This window comes from Cebus imitator, unplaced genomic scaffold, assembly GCF_001604975.1.
Source record: "Cebus imitator isolate Cc_AM_T3 unplaced genomic scaffold, Cebus_imitator-1.0 Scaffold525, whole genome shotgun sequence".
Lineage (NCBI taxonomy): Eukaryota > Metazoa > Chordata > Mammalia > Primates > Cebidae > Cebus > Cebus imitator.
Genome location: NW_016107840.1, coordinates 970,290 through 987,880, shown reverse-complemented (window position 1 = coordinate 987,880; position 17,591 = coordinate 970,290). Strand labels below are relative to the sequence as shown.

The window sequence follows — 17,591 nt, the reverse complement described above, 5'->3', positions numbered from 1 at the left end:
CAGCTCTGTGGACCCCAGGAAACAGGAGGTCGGGAGAGGGAGCAAAATGGGGAACTTTCGGGGTGGAGGGGTGGGCTTTGTCCTGTCCCTCCAAAGCTAGCTGATTCCACACACTCTCCCAGTCTAATCTTCTCGACCCTTGGCAGTAATAAGCTTTGGTGTTGTAGCTGGGAGACTGGAGCTCGGAGAGATCAAGGGATGTGTCTCAAATCACAGATGGAGTAGAGAGTGAATGGAACGCAAGCCCCAGTCTGCTGATCTTCACCCCTGCACAGGTCCCCTGACACCACGCGGCCCTTCCTGGCCGGCTCTAACCCTTCTCCCTGCTAAGGATCAGCTGTCCAGGAGAGGCAAGTATGCCTCCAGGATTCTCATCTGTGATTAGCGTGATTATAATGGCCTGTTTTCCATGAACCACTGTAGCCAGGATTCCACAACCCTCAGTGCTGGGTCTGAGGGGAAAAAAAGCATGTTCAGAGAATTCCAAGTAGTAACACTAATTTCAAACTGTTGGTGGCTACGTTTGAATACAGATCTTTATTAGGAAAATTATAAATGCATATACATTTTTTCATTGGTATGATTTCAAAGTAGAAATTGTTATTTCTCCAAGAATTGTTTCTTATTTATTTTTAAAGCACACTGCATATAGGAATCGGCCTTCTCCTGGACCATTTTCACATTATCTGGGAGATGCAATGGAAACAATACGAAATACAGTATTCATCACATTTAACACTGAACCCTTTACTGCTCAGAGACCGAGAGTCCAGCGAGGTTGCAAAATAAATTTTCAACATGGTTTTGTCACCTTGGCCATGTCAGTGGTCTGCTTAGGGAATCTGGAGGTTTCTAGGGAGCATTTCCCAGAAATGGGGCTCCTTCAGAATGGGTCAGGGAAGCTCTGTAGAAGGATCAGAGCACTCAGATACTAATCCCGCTGGAAAAGGGTGTATCGCTTGAGAAAGGCAATCAACTTCCAGTCAGGGAGCCCATGGTGACAACGACAGAAGATCACACCATGGAAGGATCAGATAAGATCCAAGGGAAAAACTTAGAATATCTAAGGCTGGGGGTTGGGTGGGGGGGCTGTGACCTTTGGCTATTCAGCCCCTCTTCTCCAAGCTGAACCTTTTTTCTCAGCAGGTAATCTCTAATAACAAGCAGAGGGCTCTCCGGAGCTTCTCACTGGCATCTCAGTGCCCGACCAGAGGGGTCACACAACAGCACAAACACATGGCACAGACTCGATCCCAACACACAGCCTGTCCGTGAGCCTTGGCCCCTTCCTCTGGGTCCTGATGAAGAGCTGGCAGCGAGGGCCTCCCTGGAGGTTACAGGGAGCCCAAGGGAATGTCAGGTAGAGGCAGAACCAGGTCCCAGAGGGGCAGCTGAGCGATCCCTAGTCAGCCCCTAGCTGATGCACTTGACTAGCAGTTTGAAAGCAAAAAGAGACTCAATTACAAGAGACCTTTCCCTTGCAAATGGAACAGTGCATTTAAATGCGTATTGCTTTAGCTGGGCAGTCTCTACCAAGGGGCTGATTGTTAGTAGAGGAATTGTTGTGCAAATAAATTTCCCTGCAGTTTCTACTCTTATCTATTTTCGCCCATGGAGGCGAAATAGAAACGATTCCTTCCCTGACTGTAGTCAAGATTTAGGGTCAAGTTTGTTTCCTCAACCAAAAATTCAATGGTCTTGGTTCATGGCAGCAGATACGTTCAAGTTCTTATGTGACAGATTTTAAAATATCTTGGTTTACCTGGATGATGACTGCCCCACTGAAAACTCAATTATACTGCTATAATGACAGGTTAATTTCCAAAGGTTTTGAAAGAGTTCTGTTTCTTTATAACTAGTAAAGATTCCTCAGGCTCTATTTTTTCAATATAACATAGCTGGATTGAGAATTTAAATTTTTAAGGAACAATTTTGGTGGATGAATTTGCCTTCTGCCATGAAGATCCAATTAGAAATATTTTTGAAAATACTTAACACGTTACTAGTTATCCTACAGATTATTAAATTCAAAAGCATTTACAATTCAAGATTACATCACTATAATTTACTCCCTACATGTTACGTACAGTTTCCTTGCTTTGACTTCCTTGTTTTCCATTTTCTTCATTAACTTTTTTTTTTTAACCGTGGAAAAGTATTAGTAAGACTGAATGAAAAACAAAACAAAAAACCCTGAAGTGCTTGCCTTTGTCAAAAGTGAACATTTTAAGTGGTTTACTGCAGCTCTACCGACTGCCCTCAGTGGAAGGGGAACGTGCCAAAAGTCAGCGGGGTTGACTTACTCCTCACACAGCACGTCATTCTCTTATAGGAATGTCCTGCGGGAAAGGCTGGAAGCACAGGTGACATGCAGCAGCAGAGAGGGCCCAGGGAGGAAGGCAGAAGATGATGGTGTTGCCAAATGGTGTAGAAGATGAGGTTAGATGTGAATTGGGAAGGAATCTTCATGGGTTTTAAAAACCAAAAACAAGTTGCAAATGCCTGTTTTCCTCAAGCAGTGCTGGGCTTGGCCCCAGTTTGAAGGTACTGACAAGTGAGGAAGCACTGAGGGGCAGACATCCTCTGGGGTCAACTCTTGTGCACACTGAATTCCCTTGGGCTCTGCCCATGGACCCACTATGGCTTTGTCATCAGTGGGGGGACCAAGGCAGTTCACCCCAAAGGACCATGGCTCCGATCAGGACCACACTCAAAGGGACCAAGGGGCATCACCTCGCTCAGCGGCTGCATACGGGGAACAGTTCATGCACTAAGACACTGTTCACAGAGGACGCTGGCTTTGAACAAAAACACAAGATTGGACAATGGACAATATTCCAAACAAGACACAGTTGTGCACAGTGTTTTCAGGTAACACAAGACATTTTCATTTCTTGCTTGGTGCACAGTTTACATGAAAGCTTTGGTCCTGAGAGTCCTTTTGCGGGGCCATGGAGACAGTCTCGGACACACATGACGATGGATGAGACACAGAATGATGAGCGGAACGTGGCGGATGTGGAGGTGCTCAGGATGAGGGCTGGGTCTCACTCTGCCCTGGCCTCACACTGCTGCCTCAGCTCAGGGGAGCCCTGCCACCCTCCCAGAAGAGGCAGACCTGGCTCCCATGTGGATGGAGAAGAGGGTGAGCCTCATGTACAGCCCTCCGCCATCCCATCCCACAGAGAGCAGCCTTCACTAGGCTTTGCCCAGGCTAACTGGTCCTGGCACCCCCAGGCATCCCTCCTGGTGGCCCTCCAGCCTAGGGCTGACCATGGGGACGAGGCTCCCTCAGCCCAGGCTCCCCGCCTGCACAGCTCAGAGAATACAAAACCCAGTAGCCCTGAGTCAAAGGATCGGCTCCATGGAAAGACACTCTATTAAGGCAAGTACAATAATGGCCTTAGGCTAAGCTCCTATGTGTCACCAGTGATATTGGATAATCAAACTAAATGAAAAATAAATGTCATATATTTTGCTACATAACCAAATGGTGAAAATATGACAAAGTGTGCAAAACAAAGCCCTTGGCAATGCCTGGGGCCCTGCCCTGGCAGGGGAGGCTGTGGCGGGCCCTTCCCTAACACTGGTTTCAGAGCTGGGCTCCTACTGTAAGGGTTCCTCAGGCGTCTGACCCTCTCACATCTTGAACCTCCTGTTGACAAGAACAGAGGGAAACACCATTAAGGCAGGTTCCCCCCACACCCAGCGGACTCCAGCAGGGCGGCTGCCTGTGTAGAGACCCTGGGGCCGCTCCGTACTTCCAAGTCGCCACCTTGGCCATGCATCTCCCTTCAGAGACCCTGGGACAGCAGAGGGGAGGGGAGTGCGAGACGCAGCCAGGCTGAAGCAGAGGGACCGATGGAAAGCGGGAAGCAGAGAACTGACACGCAGCAAGCACTGGGCGTGGCAGACGCACGAAGGCACAGAAAGGCCCGTCTGAGCGGTCACATGACGGGGACAGGGCACACTGCTTACTCGGCACTGGCATGGGGCTGAGGCTCAGGATGCTACTGCCCTGCATCCTGGCCTCAGCCCTCCCAAGAGGCACTGCCATGGCTTCCAGCAACCCCTTGCCCACTGGGTCTCTCAGCCAGGTGCCATGCCACTGCAGGTGGCCCCAGGTGGGGCTGCTGGAGGAGTCACAGGGGTGGGTGCACAGGCTGCCAGGACCTCCCAGGAGGAACGCATGCTGGACCCAGCAGTGACCATGGTGCACCTCTCATTTGGTGCTGACAGGCATAAGCACTTCCAACTTTCAACCCACCAGGTATCCCCGTCGGGCTCTTCGCTCTTCCATGGCGACCCTGTCTTCAGTGGTGGGTGTACCACCTGCTCCCAGGAGCTTCATAAGCCACTTGTAAGCCACAGTGAGGCCCCAGGGCCCATGCAATCACATCAAGACATCAAGACAGGATGGACCTTGCATACGTTCTCAAGAATGCCCGCTCTCAGTCCCTGCAGACCCTGCTCCCCAGGAGAGGGATGGGTGGGAGGCGGCATTGCTTGTCAGTGCAGCAAGCAGTTTGTATCCTTAGGCAGCCCTAGCTGGGCCCTCTGTTCCTAGAGGACCAACAGCTCTTCATGCTGACCAGGACAGACTGGCCACCCCTCCCCAGGCATGGAGCCCTGTTGCATGTGGAGACTGAAGAAAGCAGGTGAGCATGGGGCCACAGATTGGCCCTCTCAGGGCGCTGCTGTCAGAGTCCCATGGACGAGAGTGACTGCTGGCTCCCACGGGAAGGGCGGTAGCCCCAGGAAGCTCATCTGAGAGCCCCGCACCTTAAGAAGTGAGGAGGGCATGGAGACTAGGGCACCCCTGTACCCAGGGCTCAGGCCTGGGACCCCCCGTGCTGATGAGAAGAACATGGGCCAGGAGAGTTGTCCAGATAAAAGGGATAGCAGCGGGAAACAAAGGTCTTTGGCTGCAGCGTCCTGGGATGCCTCCCCAAGGAGGAGAAGGCATGGCTGTGGTCACAGGGAGCTCATTAAAGCTCAAGGGGACACGGCGCTCCTGGATGGGGGGTGTCTGACATGCAGGGGTCTTGGTGGGTTTTCTCCTGAATTCCATTTGCTTCATCCTCCAACCACTTACTCTTTCTGCATGCATTTATTAAAATTATGACCCAGGATCGGAGCGCAGGGTGGGCAGGTGTTTATCTGAGGTGGAGAAGAGCTGAGAAATTCAATTCTTTTTTCAGAGAGCTACTGAAATTGGGGCCTTGCTCTTCCATCTTCCTGGTCCAGATTAGACAAACTTGGAAAAAAATCTCACACATACTTCTACATGGGCATGGGAGAAGGGTGCAGGAAAGTTCTAGAGCTTAAGTGGTATCTGCTTTAGGCAATTAAGGTATTTCCCATGAGTGAGGACTGAGGCAGCTGTGCCCTGCAGCGGAGCGCACACCATCACGCAGGAGGTAGGAGGGGACGGCTGGAATCCCCAGGGACTCAGGCCCCTTGCAAAGTTCTGTAGCACATCTGTCCTCCACGTGGGGGACCCGTTTAAAGACTCTAAAGAGAATTGCCCAAAGAGGAGCTCCCTGAGAAGTGTTTCCACATCTGCTCTCTGAGAATGCAGCATTCCGTCCGGCTCACCCCACCCAATCTGTAGAAACCCACTCAGGCTTGGGGGTAAAGCCGCTCCCACAACCCAGGAAGGAGGAGCTGAAGAAGCCCCTTCTCAGGTGGCAGAGTGGTGGAGGGTAAGGCAATGGGTATTTGGAAAAAGCTAGGGCCTGGCCCTAAGGGCAAGTCAGTTTCCACCTGCCCCAAAGGCCACAGAAAGGTGGTGCACCTACTTCCTGGCCAGGACACTTCTGCTGGGCTAGCAGATTGCCCTGAATGCTGGCCAGGTGGCCACAGCCTGGTCTCCACAGGAATGCAGACTGCAAGTGTGTGGAGCTGGTGAGCTCCCCAGTGAGTGCAGGCCTTCTAAGAGAGGGAGTAGAGGGTGGGCTAGGGGGCTCAGCAACCTGAGCATTCCTGGAGATCCCAGGCTATTCTGGAGTGTACTGAGTGCACAGGCTCTGCATCACAAACCCCCGCCCCCAGTCTCTGCACAACTACTTTCTTCATAACTTAGCAGACCAATAAGGGCCTTAAAAAGCACATGAATACAGGAGCCGGTGTGGCTGGCGGGGTGGCAGAGTGCTGCTCCCCCACGGAGGTCTGAGCCCCTGCCCAGTCTGCATGGGGGTCTGTCCTGGAGGAGGATCAAGCAAATATACAAAGCGCCGAGAGCAAGTGCATTGTGGTCCATCTCGAGGTGGCAGATAACTAGTTTTTCCTTTTCTGGGCAGCCTTTCTCTTCTTCTGTCGCTTCTTTTTTCCTATCTTTTCTTTTTTCCCCACTTTTTCTTCTCTGCGCCCCCTTAGATAAAATTAGTAGAACCATTAATAATGTGGAAATAAACAAAAGTTTGTTTCAGTCTGCATAAGATTTAACACTGGCCCATATACCAGTTAAACTGTGGCTTCAGTCTCAGGCATGGAGGCCCCTGGTCAAAGCACTGGTTATCAGTAATTCATTAAGATAAACTGGACATTTCCTTCCATTCAAACTAATTTTCAATGGGCTCCTAGAACACCTTTGTGAGTGGGTTACAGTGACAGCCAATCTGCCAACCTGAGCCTGGTTCCCACTGGGGACAAGGAATCCATATCACAGGGTATGCCCAGGGCCAGGCTGGCCATCATGGTCTTTGTTCCCCTTCCCTGCCCTGCTCTCATGAGATTTTTCCTCCTTCTCAATGCAGGACTGAACTCTCAGCTTTCTCTGAGAAATGTCTGCATTTCAAATTGAATAACATTTTGGAGGCAGAAGGCCCCAGGTTCAGACTGCCATTCAGAAGAAGAGAAAGAAGTCAGTGGTCCCACCTTCTCCTTTCTAGATGCCTGTGAACACCCCCAGGAGTGACTGCGATTGTTCTGGAGAGCAAGGGAGAGAGATGGTTAGCAGAATTTTATTAGAGCAACTGGCTTGTGACTGTCACATTAAAATGATTCAAGCTGAATGGTATTTAATGATTTATGGGGTGAGGCCACCTGTCCCTGTGAAAGCTTGATATTAACCATGGCCTGGAGTCATGGGATTTTTACATGGGAAAATGTGAAAGCTTGATATTACTAGGATTGAGTCTCTGGGGATTACATGGGGATGTTAGGAGAACCAAGGAGGAGGAGGGAGGGGAGAGGAATTAGTGAGTCAAATATTATTCTTCAGAAAACCAGCACTGCTATTTCAATTGGATTAGAAAAAAAAAATGATGCAAAAACTTGAGCTGCAGATCTCATCTGCTCGTGAGAAAAGCCCATACACTGGGTCACACATGGACTGTGAGAAGGGGTCTCAGGCACCTGACTGCAGGCAGGCTTAACTATAAACCAGAAACATCTATGAGCTCCATCACTAACAACTAATAAATTTTATTTCAGGTAAATAAATTCCCACATACAGTAGGAGGTTTATACCATGAAACAATTAGCATTTTATTGCTAGTGCATATAATGTCACATTTGATACAACTTTAGTACAAGTGAAAAAATACACTGTGGCTAACATTGAAAAGCTGCAATCACATTTATATATCATATTTATTTCTTTACAAATTGCCAGTAGTTTGATATAATAGAGAAGTGTGAACTACTGACATTCATATGGCTCCACTTCAAATATATGAATTGTTCGACTATAAATATATTCTGAAATACATTTGTTTTCTAAAGAAACGTAAAAAAAAAAGTGCACAAAAATATATATAAAAAAATGCCTTGCAAAAAGTTACAAATACCACCAGGACCATCTGTGGATCACATTTATGCATGGAAATGTCATCTTGCCAACAGTTCTGATTGGAACCTGAAACCCTGCTGTGGCTTCAGGAGTGGGTAGTGGCAAGATGCTGGTTTATTCACTCATTTTTTTCACTTCTGATTTCAGAAACCTCAGAGTTTGTAGTGCCTCCTTGGCATACATAGGCTTTAGAGGCAATCACAAAACTAAATTGCTCAAAGCGAGCCCTCTGATTTAAAATTGCATTTCATTCTGCAGAGACTTGTCTTTTGTGGGTAAGCAGGGGGACCATCACATGTCCCCAGGAGAGGGCCAGCTCCATGCTGGAGGAGGCCAAAAACGGATCTCACAGAGGGCCCAAGCTGGCAGGGATAGGCCCTGGGAAGAGAGGAATGCAGGGCACGAGCCCCAGCTACGCCCTCCTCCCGGCCGGTGCCGCACTGATCAGGCTACAGAAATGAGAAGCAGAAGCGGGATTAAGCATGCTCTTGGAGGTAGGGAGAGGGTGGGAATGGCTGGGAGAGGGGTCTCTGAGCACAGTCCCAGTGACAGTGGCTTCTACATGGAGCCCACAAAGCCAATTGCTGAAGTTGAAAGAGGAGGTGAAGGTGGTGACAGAGCCCAGCCCTGAGTACCACAGAGGCCTTCCTCCTGGGAGGGGCACCGCTGCCGGAGCCTCCCCAGCATCTGGAGGAAGGACACTTTCTCCAGCTCCCTGCTGAGACGCCACCTGACTGTGCCCAGACTCCCCAGGGGAGCAGAGGAGACGCTCCAAAACAAGCCAAATACAGATCTTGAAGTAATCGTTGATTTAAAAAATGAGAATGAGAATGATGATGATTGTGATGATCATGAAGGAACTGACTGCTGGGAAAAGCTGTTGGTAACACAATTTCTTAGAAAAGCCCCATAATAAAAGCTCCAATGTGCACCGGTGCGGGACATGGATGAATACAAGCTGCGATATCATACCGTATGCTATAAATGCAATGTCTAAGTGCTGGCAAACCTCAGGCTCGATCCCAGAACAAGGCGCCCACCCCACACGCACACCCGGTCCTCGTGAACCAGGGCCCCTCCCCCACATCTTGCCCTTTCATCTCTCACAAGGTTTTAGCTTTCCTCAAGTGGGTCTAGCAGAAAGTCCTTTTTGGCTGTTGTGCTTACTTGTTTAAAGCTTTCTCCAGGTACTCCTGAATCCACTTTAGCTTCGGGTCAATGCACACTTGTCTGTTGTTGTTCTTCAGCCGTGCCCTGCGGAAACAGAACGGCGATAGTGTGCAGCTGCACCGCAGGAAGGCGCGGCTGCAACGTGCGGGTCTGCCGCCCCAACACCCATCCCGGGCCCTCACTGGCGCCCTGTGCTCCGCTTGGCATGCTCAGGCTCCAGAGGTGCTCGGGTGTGCTGGGGAAAGCTCGGCGCTGGCAGCGCAGGAAGTTCCATTGCAGAGACATAGAAATGTGAACAGAAGCCTTTCCCGGGCAGTGCAGTGGGAATTCATGGAAGCCAGCATTTGAGCTGCCTTTGAAAGGTAAGTAGGAGCTTGGAGAGTAAATGAAGGGGAAGGGAAAAGCAGGAGCAAATATGCAAGGGAGGTCATCAGAGTACACAGAGGACACTGAAGAAGGGGGACAGGATGCTCTAGGCACCTGTGGAGGGGAGAATGGAGAGCAACAGAGCAGAGGTTTATTTGGAAGGGTCCTTTTGACCGATATCATCTTGACACGAGGCCGACTTAAGGATGGGCGTGAGGAAGCCTGGAGGGAGGAGGCCTGCCAGAAGTTACCATCTGAGGGAGAGGGTGAGCAGCCAGGGATGGGCGGGGCAGTGCAGGTGGCTTAGCAGAAAATAGTTTCTAGAAAGATTTTACAAGTTCACTGAATGTTTCTTGGTCTCATTTGTTTTTTTAAAAGTCCACACTTTTAAAAGCATCCCTACACAAAAATTCCCTGGGGAGAGCCTGGATTCATCTTTCTGGATCCCTCGCCCCAATGCCCTAGGTGCCAGGTAATCTCACAAAACTCAAAAACGCCCCTGCACAGCCGCTTAAGGGTCTCTGAGGACAGCTAAGCCCCAGCACAGTGGCTCAGGGGCACCCAGGGAGTCTTCAAGCAGCCTGTACATTACGTGAAGGAGGTGTGCACACGGCTCCCCACTCCTGCATGGGTGTGGCTTGGAGCAGCACACATTGGGGTGCAAATGTGGGCCCTGCCACTTGTCAATTTAGTGTCTGCTCAGACCTGAGAATTGGGTTTAGCATCTTCACCTTCAAAGTGCATTTCCAGGCCAGCAAACCAGCATGATGGGAGCTGTAAAGCAGGTCCATGCTAGCTAAAATCAGTATCTTTAAAATACTCTTCACAAGAGAGAGTCTTATGTTGTAGGCAAACTAACATTAGTCTTCCAGTGCCGTAAAACATGCAGTAAATAACAAACACATTCAAGGCACTAAAGGCTTAACTCAAAACTAAAAACAGTTTTTTAAAATTAAAACAAAATAGTTATGTTTTGGGTGGAAAAGTCTTTGGGAAGTTATAGCTTTGGTTCCAACTCTGTGTCCCCACCCCATTTTTAGCACTAGGACTTTTGAGCAATGAAATCCTTTCCAGGAGACTCCCTGAGCCCTCACCTCCCTGTGTTCAAACACAGGACCTCTTAGAATGAGAGGGCCAAGCTATCGGCTTTCTAGCACATGGCTTTCTTCCTGCACTTCTCCAGTCTTCTGTACCCAGCTGAAATCTGTCTTGTGGATGTGTGATTTTGGTCTTTCTTGTTTCCCAGGTGAATGAAATCAAATGTTAGCGGCTGCCATTCATGTCAAATAACACAAAAACCTCATATGTTGTACTTGAGAAAACGCAGGTAAGTGGGCTGAAAACGCTGAAGTTTCACTCATTGGTTAAAGAGGACTTAAACTGAACGTGGGTCTTGTGAGTTAATGTAGAGCATCAGATTCCCGAAACTGGGAAGATAGATATTACTGTTACTAGCTAAGGGCTAGCTAGCAATAGGCTTCGGCCAAAACCTTGGTGAAGCCATAGTTTCTCTGGCATCCAGCTGTGCTGTGCGGAAGAAAGAAGAGAGAACTACTATGGGCACAGCAGGGTGCCCAGGTCAAGAGCAGCTTTTAAAATTCATGCCAGGGGCCATACTAAAAGTCCTTATGGTAAGAATAGCTGCCACTAATGATGCCAAATTCAAGGTTGGACCCTTGGCTTACATCACTTCTACACCACTAACAAGAATCGAGTTAGATGTTACTATGTTCATTAGATGCAATATCCCTAGGGGATGATATTCAAGACTTACACAATCTGAAGGGCACAGTTTGGAGTGTTGAGAATTTTGAGATGCTTGACATTGGCTCTGGCAACATGGCTTTCAAAGAATCGGCATGGGCATCTGTAGCTCAGGCTGACGGGCTTCCCTAGAACAGGTAAGGAGAACAAAGCAATTTACTACCCTGCCAGACTTTGGTCATGTGTGTCTGGGTCTGCAGCAGTTGGTACAGCAATGAAGGATCAAGAGACGGCATCACTGGGGTGAGTTCCAGGTGACTGGTGCATTCTGGGAAGGGCCATCTCCTCAGGCAGCACAGTGAGTTCTGGCTGAGCTCAGGCTCAGCTTCTACAAGGCAAGGAGACCAAAAGGCCTGGGGAGAGCAGGACCCTAAGAGGGTAAGGAGATTAAATTAGAAGCCACCTGACAGCAATTATAGGAGATAATGGTTTCGGTCCAAGGTACTGAAATTCCCAGTTACTCTTTGTCAAATACATTCCTCAAGGGACAACTGAGAAAGATCTCTCTACTCAGGGAAAAGGAAGGGGGACCAAGAGACTCCAGGCTCCCTAGCCTCACTCCTCTGGCACTGGCCTCTTAGCCAGGAAGCACAGTAGCGTTGAGGAATGCTGCCCTCCCCCCCCCCCTTCACATTCACCTTAAGCCCTGGAAAGCACAAAAGAATCCTGGCTGGCTCCCTACCTGCGAGTCCCCTGAGAGCAGGCCGAGGGCCCACCGTCTTCTGCCCAGCACTTCCCCCAAGGCTTGGAGATTAGTGGAGCTGGAATCAAATGTGGTTTTCATTGCCTGGGCAGGGATGCTGTAGCCTCAGGAATTTTATTAAGATCTTTGCAAAATCACCAATTTACAAAATGCCATAATTGACACTCATTAGTGTAAATTTGCAAGGGGCTCCTGCAGAACCCACCACTCACCCTTCAAATCTAGAATTGCAAGCCCTGGAGGGCTGGAATTTGTGTGTGCTTTTTGTTTTTTAGTTTTTTTTCCCTTGCAGATTTTATCCAAGCCCCATTTAATACCCCAAATTATTTGAATTTGTGGATCCTTTCATCAGAGAGTCAATGTAGGTCTGAGAACATTTAGTCCAGAGACTTTTTTTTTTTGAAGTTTGCTGTTTACAGAGTTCTAAGAGGTCTCTGTGATTCTGAAGTTCTGAACTTTTGGCAAAGAACGCTGGAGAAGTAGGAGGAAATCTTGAGTGAGGGGCACATTTTGTTTTTTTTCTATAGGCTGCAATCAATTGAGGGATGATGTGGCCTAGGAACAGTAGTGTGTATTTAGCCACAAAGTTGGATCAAAAGCACCATCTCCTTGTCCCCAGGGCCAAATCCAACTCCCTGAAAACCAGGAGAAAGGGGGGCATCAGGGTGCTGGTGACTCATGGTACAGGAGAGACCCAGAGCAGCCTTCACATTTATACCTGATCTAACTCCAGAAAGGCACCTCTGGGGCCAGCTTCCTGCAGCTGCCCTGGGACCCTGCAGGGGAAGTCACCACTGCACTGTAACCAGATCACCTGGGAAAGCTATCCCAGGGCCGGGCCCCGAAGCTAAACTCTCCTCTGAGTGTTGTGCCTCCAGGTTTCCCTGGATTTCTTTTGGGCCCTTCTGAGCTGAAGGAGGGGGTGGGTTGGTGGTGGAGCAGGAGAACAGGAGCCGGGTAGTGAAGCACAAGCCCCCACCCTGAGCTACGGTGAGCTGGAAGGTATGCTGCCGAGTGCAAGTGCTGCAGCCACCCCCGCTGGGGCGGGTGGGGCTATGACTCTCCAGTGCCCAGAAGAGAGAAGCTCCTTTGGCCCCCTAACCAAGCAGTGGTGACCAGGCCAGAAATCAAAGCCTATTAGGAGCTCAACACACAGGCCCTCACTCCTCTCCCCCTCCACCCCCTGGGATTATCCATTTCCTTCAAAAGCAATTCTTATTTCTACTCCCAGAACCTAAGGCCAGGCTGTCAAGCAACGAATTTCAACAGGTCTTTTTAAAGTGACAGAGGCCCCAGGTGTGCTTACCAAGACAAGAGGGCTTCGTGAGCACCTCTCCTGCTCTTTCCTCCAGCCTTTTGTCAGTAAGACTAACTTTCCCAACGATCTGAATGTAACTCCGTGTACGGGGAAGAGTCTTGACTGGCTTTGATGGTACCCGGGATTTGGGACCCGGTGAGCTCTACTCCAGGAGTTTTCACAAAGTCTAATGCAGAGACAGGAACCCAGCTGGCCCCTCCAAGCAGGCTTGGGAAGGGGACTCACCCTGAGTTTAACGCCGGGAAGCCCAGGACCCAGTTGTCTGATGGAGGTCAGCCAATGAGGGAAGGGCAGGACCCCTGGCCGAGCTCTCTCTGTAGTGCAGCTTGGGGACTAAGTGTGGGGCCAGAGAGCACATAGGCACTTCGAGGTGAGAAAAAAAAAATGCATTCTGGCGATGTGTTCAAGGAGAAGCAGACCTGCCTGGAGCCCAGGCTCCTGCCCTGGTTGCTTGGCTGCCAGTGGGGCAACTCTGAGAGCCACGCCACCCTTCCCAGGCCAGGAGGAGTCTCGATGCACCCCACGTCTCTGTGCTTTCCCCAGGTCAGCTGCAACCATAACTCAAGGACCAGTTTCCCTCATTCTAATCCTCTCTCCAGCCCTCTAGGAGAGGGGGCAGCACCATTTCCCAGAGTGGTACACTGTGACACCTCCATCCTTACTCCACCGCTCGGTCAATAATCGCCCAAACCAGACCCCTTATAGGAACAGAAGAATATCCAGCAATCAAAAGTAGAAACATGTCCCATGACTTGGGGGGCTCAGTGAGGAGACACTGACTCAGGGACTTTTCGAAAACGACAAACATTCCCAATTGCCTTCAATCTGTCCTTAACACCTCTCAGCCAGTCCGTCACGAACCCGGGAGGCCCAGCCTCACCTACCCGGCTCAGCTGTGCGGGCCCTACTCGCACTAGCGCGCAGTCCACGGCCGCGGGGGACGCCGGAGCCGCGTCTGCAGGAACCCAGCGGAGGGATCTGGGCGCGCTGGTCCCGCACAGCTCGCGGCTGCAAGAGCACTCAGGGTGTTCTTCAACTCTTTGCAGGAAACTTCACAGCCAAAAACGCGCAGCGACCTGAGCCACAGGGTTTTGTTTTCTGTGTTAAGAGGCAAGTTTATTTTGGTTTACAGCGGTGTCCTGTGACAGCGCAGCGAGTTTCTCTTCAGCCAAAGAAAAGAAGAAAAGCCCTCTCCCAGTGAAACGGGAAACCACGGTTCCCAGTGGCCCAGGGCCTTGGAGATAGAAGTTGCTGAAGCTCTCATTCCGGGGCAAAGCGCTCGGTCGGCTGGTGACAAAAGTGCCAGTCTGCAGGTGTGTTTGGGGAGCTGAGGAGGGGGCGTGCGAGGCCCAGAGGGCCCCTGGGCCTCCCCCAGGAGAATCCGAGAAGAGGCAGGGACGCAGCGGCTGGACGCGCGCCCAGGTCCGCGTCGCTGCGGACCGCAGAGCTGTGCAGAAGCGCGGCCTGGCAAGTGGCACAAGCCGGACAGCTGCGCAGCGCCGCCCGCCCGCCCGCCTGCGCCTGGCCCAGAGTCCCACAAGAGTGCGGGGAGAGGATCGGCTTCGCGGGGAGCAGAGGCCGCGCGGCTGCATCGGACCTCACATATTCAGGTCGCGGCGTGAGATGAACTTTGCAAAGCGCTCACTCGCCATGCACCGCCGGACCTCCAGCACTGTGCGCAGCAGGACCTCGGAGCCCATGCGCCGCTGGAAACGGTGCCCCGCGCAGGAAGACACTGGCTGGTGGGTGGTGGAGCAGGCGTTTGGGATCCGCGGCTCCCCACCCCCTCGCCTTCCCGCGCCGGCCTCGAACGCTCCCTCGGGGCGTTCCTGACTAGTTGTCTCGCCTGACCTCCTCTGCAGCCCGCTTGAGGTCGGGCGGTCGCTCTCTGCGGGTCACAAAACCTCGGCGCAAAAGTGGGGCTTTGGAGGCGACACCGTGCCGGAGCGCCCCGCGAGGCGGACTTCCTCTACCCCCACTGTGTTGGGCAACGCAAACTGCCGGCACAGGCAGAGGAGCCGCGGCCCCGCGCGGGGCGGGAACGGGAGCCGGAGCCCAGAGCCTTTCTAGGGCCTCCCAGCCGAGCGCACTCACCGTCGCTGAGGCAGAGCGCGGTCAGCACGAGGGCCAGCACGACCAAGACCTTGGCGTTCATGGCGCTGGCGGGCAGACAGAAGAGCGCGAGACGCGGGCCGGACGCGGAGCGGGTGCTGCGGCTGATGGAGAGTGAAAGTGCGGCGGCGGGAGGCGCTCGCCCGGCGCTTTAGAGCAGGCGGGGCGGGGCGCTGCGCACGAAGAGGGGCGGGCCTGGAGCGGAGTCCTGGTGTGGGCCAGGGTATCTGAAGCGCGTCCCCCTCAGCGGCGCCCCCCGCCCTTCCTCCGCGCCCTCTGTGCTTCGGGGCCTCAGTGCGCTCCGGCCTTTGACCTTCTCCGGCTCCGCTGGGACCCTGACCGCGGGCCAGGTCTGCAGTGAGTGGACCCTGCACCGCGGGCCCGGGTGACGCCGGCTGGAGGGCCGCTTATTGTCCCTGTGACAGGGCCTCGCTGGAGAGACTGAGGCCCTTAAGCAGAAAGTGAGGCACGGGTGGAAAGCTGCGGGACCAGGCCTTTCAATGGCGGGAACTGAATAAGAGACAATGAAAAGCAAACAAGTTGATCCTGGGGCGGAGGGCCTGCTGCTCGCGGTGGCGGCCCAAGGCAGCCGAGGGGTTCCTGCTTTCTGTGCGTGGGGGCTCAGGCTCGCCCCCCGCCCGGCTCGAGGCAGAGCTCAGTCCAAGGAAAGGAGACCGGTCTTTGCAGTCAGCGTGGCTCGGACTCCACGCCCACGGCGCCACCAGCCTATCCTCAGTTTCCTCGCCTGTACAGACAAAGCAGAATGCACCAGCAGCCCTCAGTAAATGCGAATGTAGCCTTTGTTCCTCTGTCCTCTCAACTGTGAAATGGGCTCGTCACAGGCCCAACCCGCGGAGTGGGACTGGGGGATTCAATGAGACCGGCCCCAGGCCTGGAAGCCCTCTGCATCGTGTCTGACAAGCCGACAGTACTCAATAAATGGTCAATAAATGGAAGCTGAGAATAAGTCTTTTAAACCTAAGTATTTCCTGCCTGACCCAAGAAAAGTTCATCGCGACCCAAATTGCTGAGACAAAAACTCCCCCGCCCCGACCTCCGCCTCCTAGGACAGTGTTCCTGGCGTCTGCCTTTTGGGTCCTGAAAACTCTTCCCACGGAGCCGTTTGTTGGCGGCGCTCAGCCCTCCAGACGACCCCCGGACATCCCAGATGGCCCCAGTCCAGCAGCGAAAGGAGGGTGCGGGCCGGCACCCAGGAGGCGCGGGGGTGAAGACAGCGCCCCTCTGTGCCTCGCTTTGTGACCGTGGGCGGCCCTGGCCACCTCTCCGTGTCCTTCCCCGCACATCCTCCAGCGGAGTGGAATCAGTCGCAGGGTCCATCTGGGGGTCTGCCCTGGGGAGACGTTTATGCCCTGGGGAGTCCTCGCCGTCGGGGAGTGGCCAGGCCTGGGGTCATCGGATCTATTAGGCAGGGGCGGTCAGCAGGAGGCCGCGAGGGCTCTGGAACTCTGGTGGTGGGAATGGGCGTCTTCTACGTTTTTCGTTTTTTTTTTTTCAAAACCACATTGGCTGGCCGTTAGATGGCTGTGGGCCAGCACTCATCCATCCATCCATCCCATCCATCCATCCAGCCAGCCATCCATGCATCCATCCACCCACCCACTCTGGGCACAGAGCTTGGATCCGGGAGCCCCAGTGACTTGGTCCCTGCCCTTAAAGAACTGAAGGCAGTGAGGTCCAGTGAAGAAGGCGGCCGTCGGGCGTCCGCTGGCCTTTGCTGGGCTAGGCGGGTGAGCCCTGCGGCGCACTAGCCGCAGCGCTGGGACTGGGCGCCCTCTGGTGGCAGCGCCCCCCTCCCCGCTCCCGGAGCTCGGGCTTGCCCCATCCTCGCGCAGCAGATCATACCCAGGAGGGCGAGGGGGGAGGAGGGCCCTGGAGATCCGAGACCCAACCCCGCCGGAGCAGCGCGCAGCCTCGCTCGCCCTTAAATCTGCCAAAGCAAACGCTACTGCCTCTCGCTGCTGCTTCTTCTTTTTCTTTTTCCCCAAAATCAGGTAGGCAGCTGGACCTAAGATCTGTCCCAGAAGCCTGAAAAAAACTGAGTCGAGGGTGAACCAGGGCTTCAGGCCTGGCCGCCGCCCCTCCCGCGGGCGCCCCGCGGCCCCGGAACAAGCTAGTGTGGCACTAACTAGTCATTCATTAAATGCTAGTCATTCATTAAATACTTACTAAGCACCCACTATGCGCTAGACCTGGGCCACGTGTTTGAAGTACTTTGGAAATCCCACTAAACGTTTAGAGGCACACGGCGCTAAGCATAGGTAATTACGCACAAATTCTTAGAAAGTCATTAAATGGTAGGGGAAGATGGAGCAGAGGAAAGAGGGGTGGGATTTAGGATTTTA

General features: G+C 52.5%; 1 protein-coding gene across 4 annotated transcripts; it reads right to left on the bottom strand.

Annotated features, from left to right (window-relative positions):
* Positions 1-514: 514 nt before the first annotated feature.
* On the bottom strand, positions 515-15,373 carry CXCL12 (C-X-C motif chemokine ligand 12). 4 transcript variants are annotated; one of them, XM_017514533.2, is made up of 4 exons: positions 15,211-15,372; positions 11,106-11,223; positions 8,963-9,049; positions 515-3,655 (listed from the first exon to the last, which is right to left on the bottom strand). In XM_017514533.2, exons 1-4 carry the CDS (start codon positions 15,269-15,271, stop codon positions 3,640-3,642), a joined length of 282 nt encoding a protein of 93 aa, XP_017370022.1. In that variant the 5' UTR covers positions 15,272-15,372; the 3' UTR covers positions 515-3,639. The 4 variants fall into 4 exon arrangements, with proteins under 4 accessions (XP_017370022.1, XP_017370019.1, XP_017370020.1 ...); XM_017514530.2 differs by lacking the exon at positions 515-3,655 and adding an exon at positions 3,662-6,373 and having other exon boundaries at positions 15,211-15,373; XM_017514531.2 differs by lacking the exon at positions 515-3,655 and adding an exon at positions 6,384-6,930 and having other exon boundaries at positions 15,211-15,373.
* Positions 15,374-17,591: the final 2,218 nt, after the last annotated feature.

Excerpts from the sequence above, each read along its gene's own strand:
- CXCL12 (XM_017514530.2), bottom strand. The coding sequence starts at position 15,271 with ATGAACGCCAAGGTCTTGGTCGTGCTGGCCCTCGTGCTGACCGCGCTC. Across the intron at positions 9,050-11,105 it reads AACTGTGCCCTTCAGATTGT|GGCACGGCTGAAGAACAACA; the intron begins GTAAGTCTTGAA and ends CTGTTTCCGCAG. Across the intron at positions 6,374-8,962 it reads CTGGAGAAAGCTTTAAACAA|GGGGCGCAGAGAAGAAAAAG; the intron begins GTAAGCACAACA and ends ATTTTATCTAAG.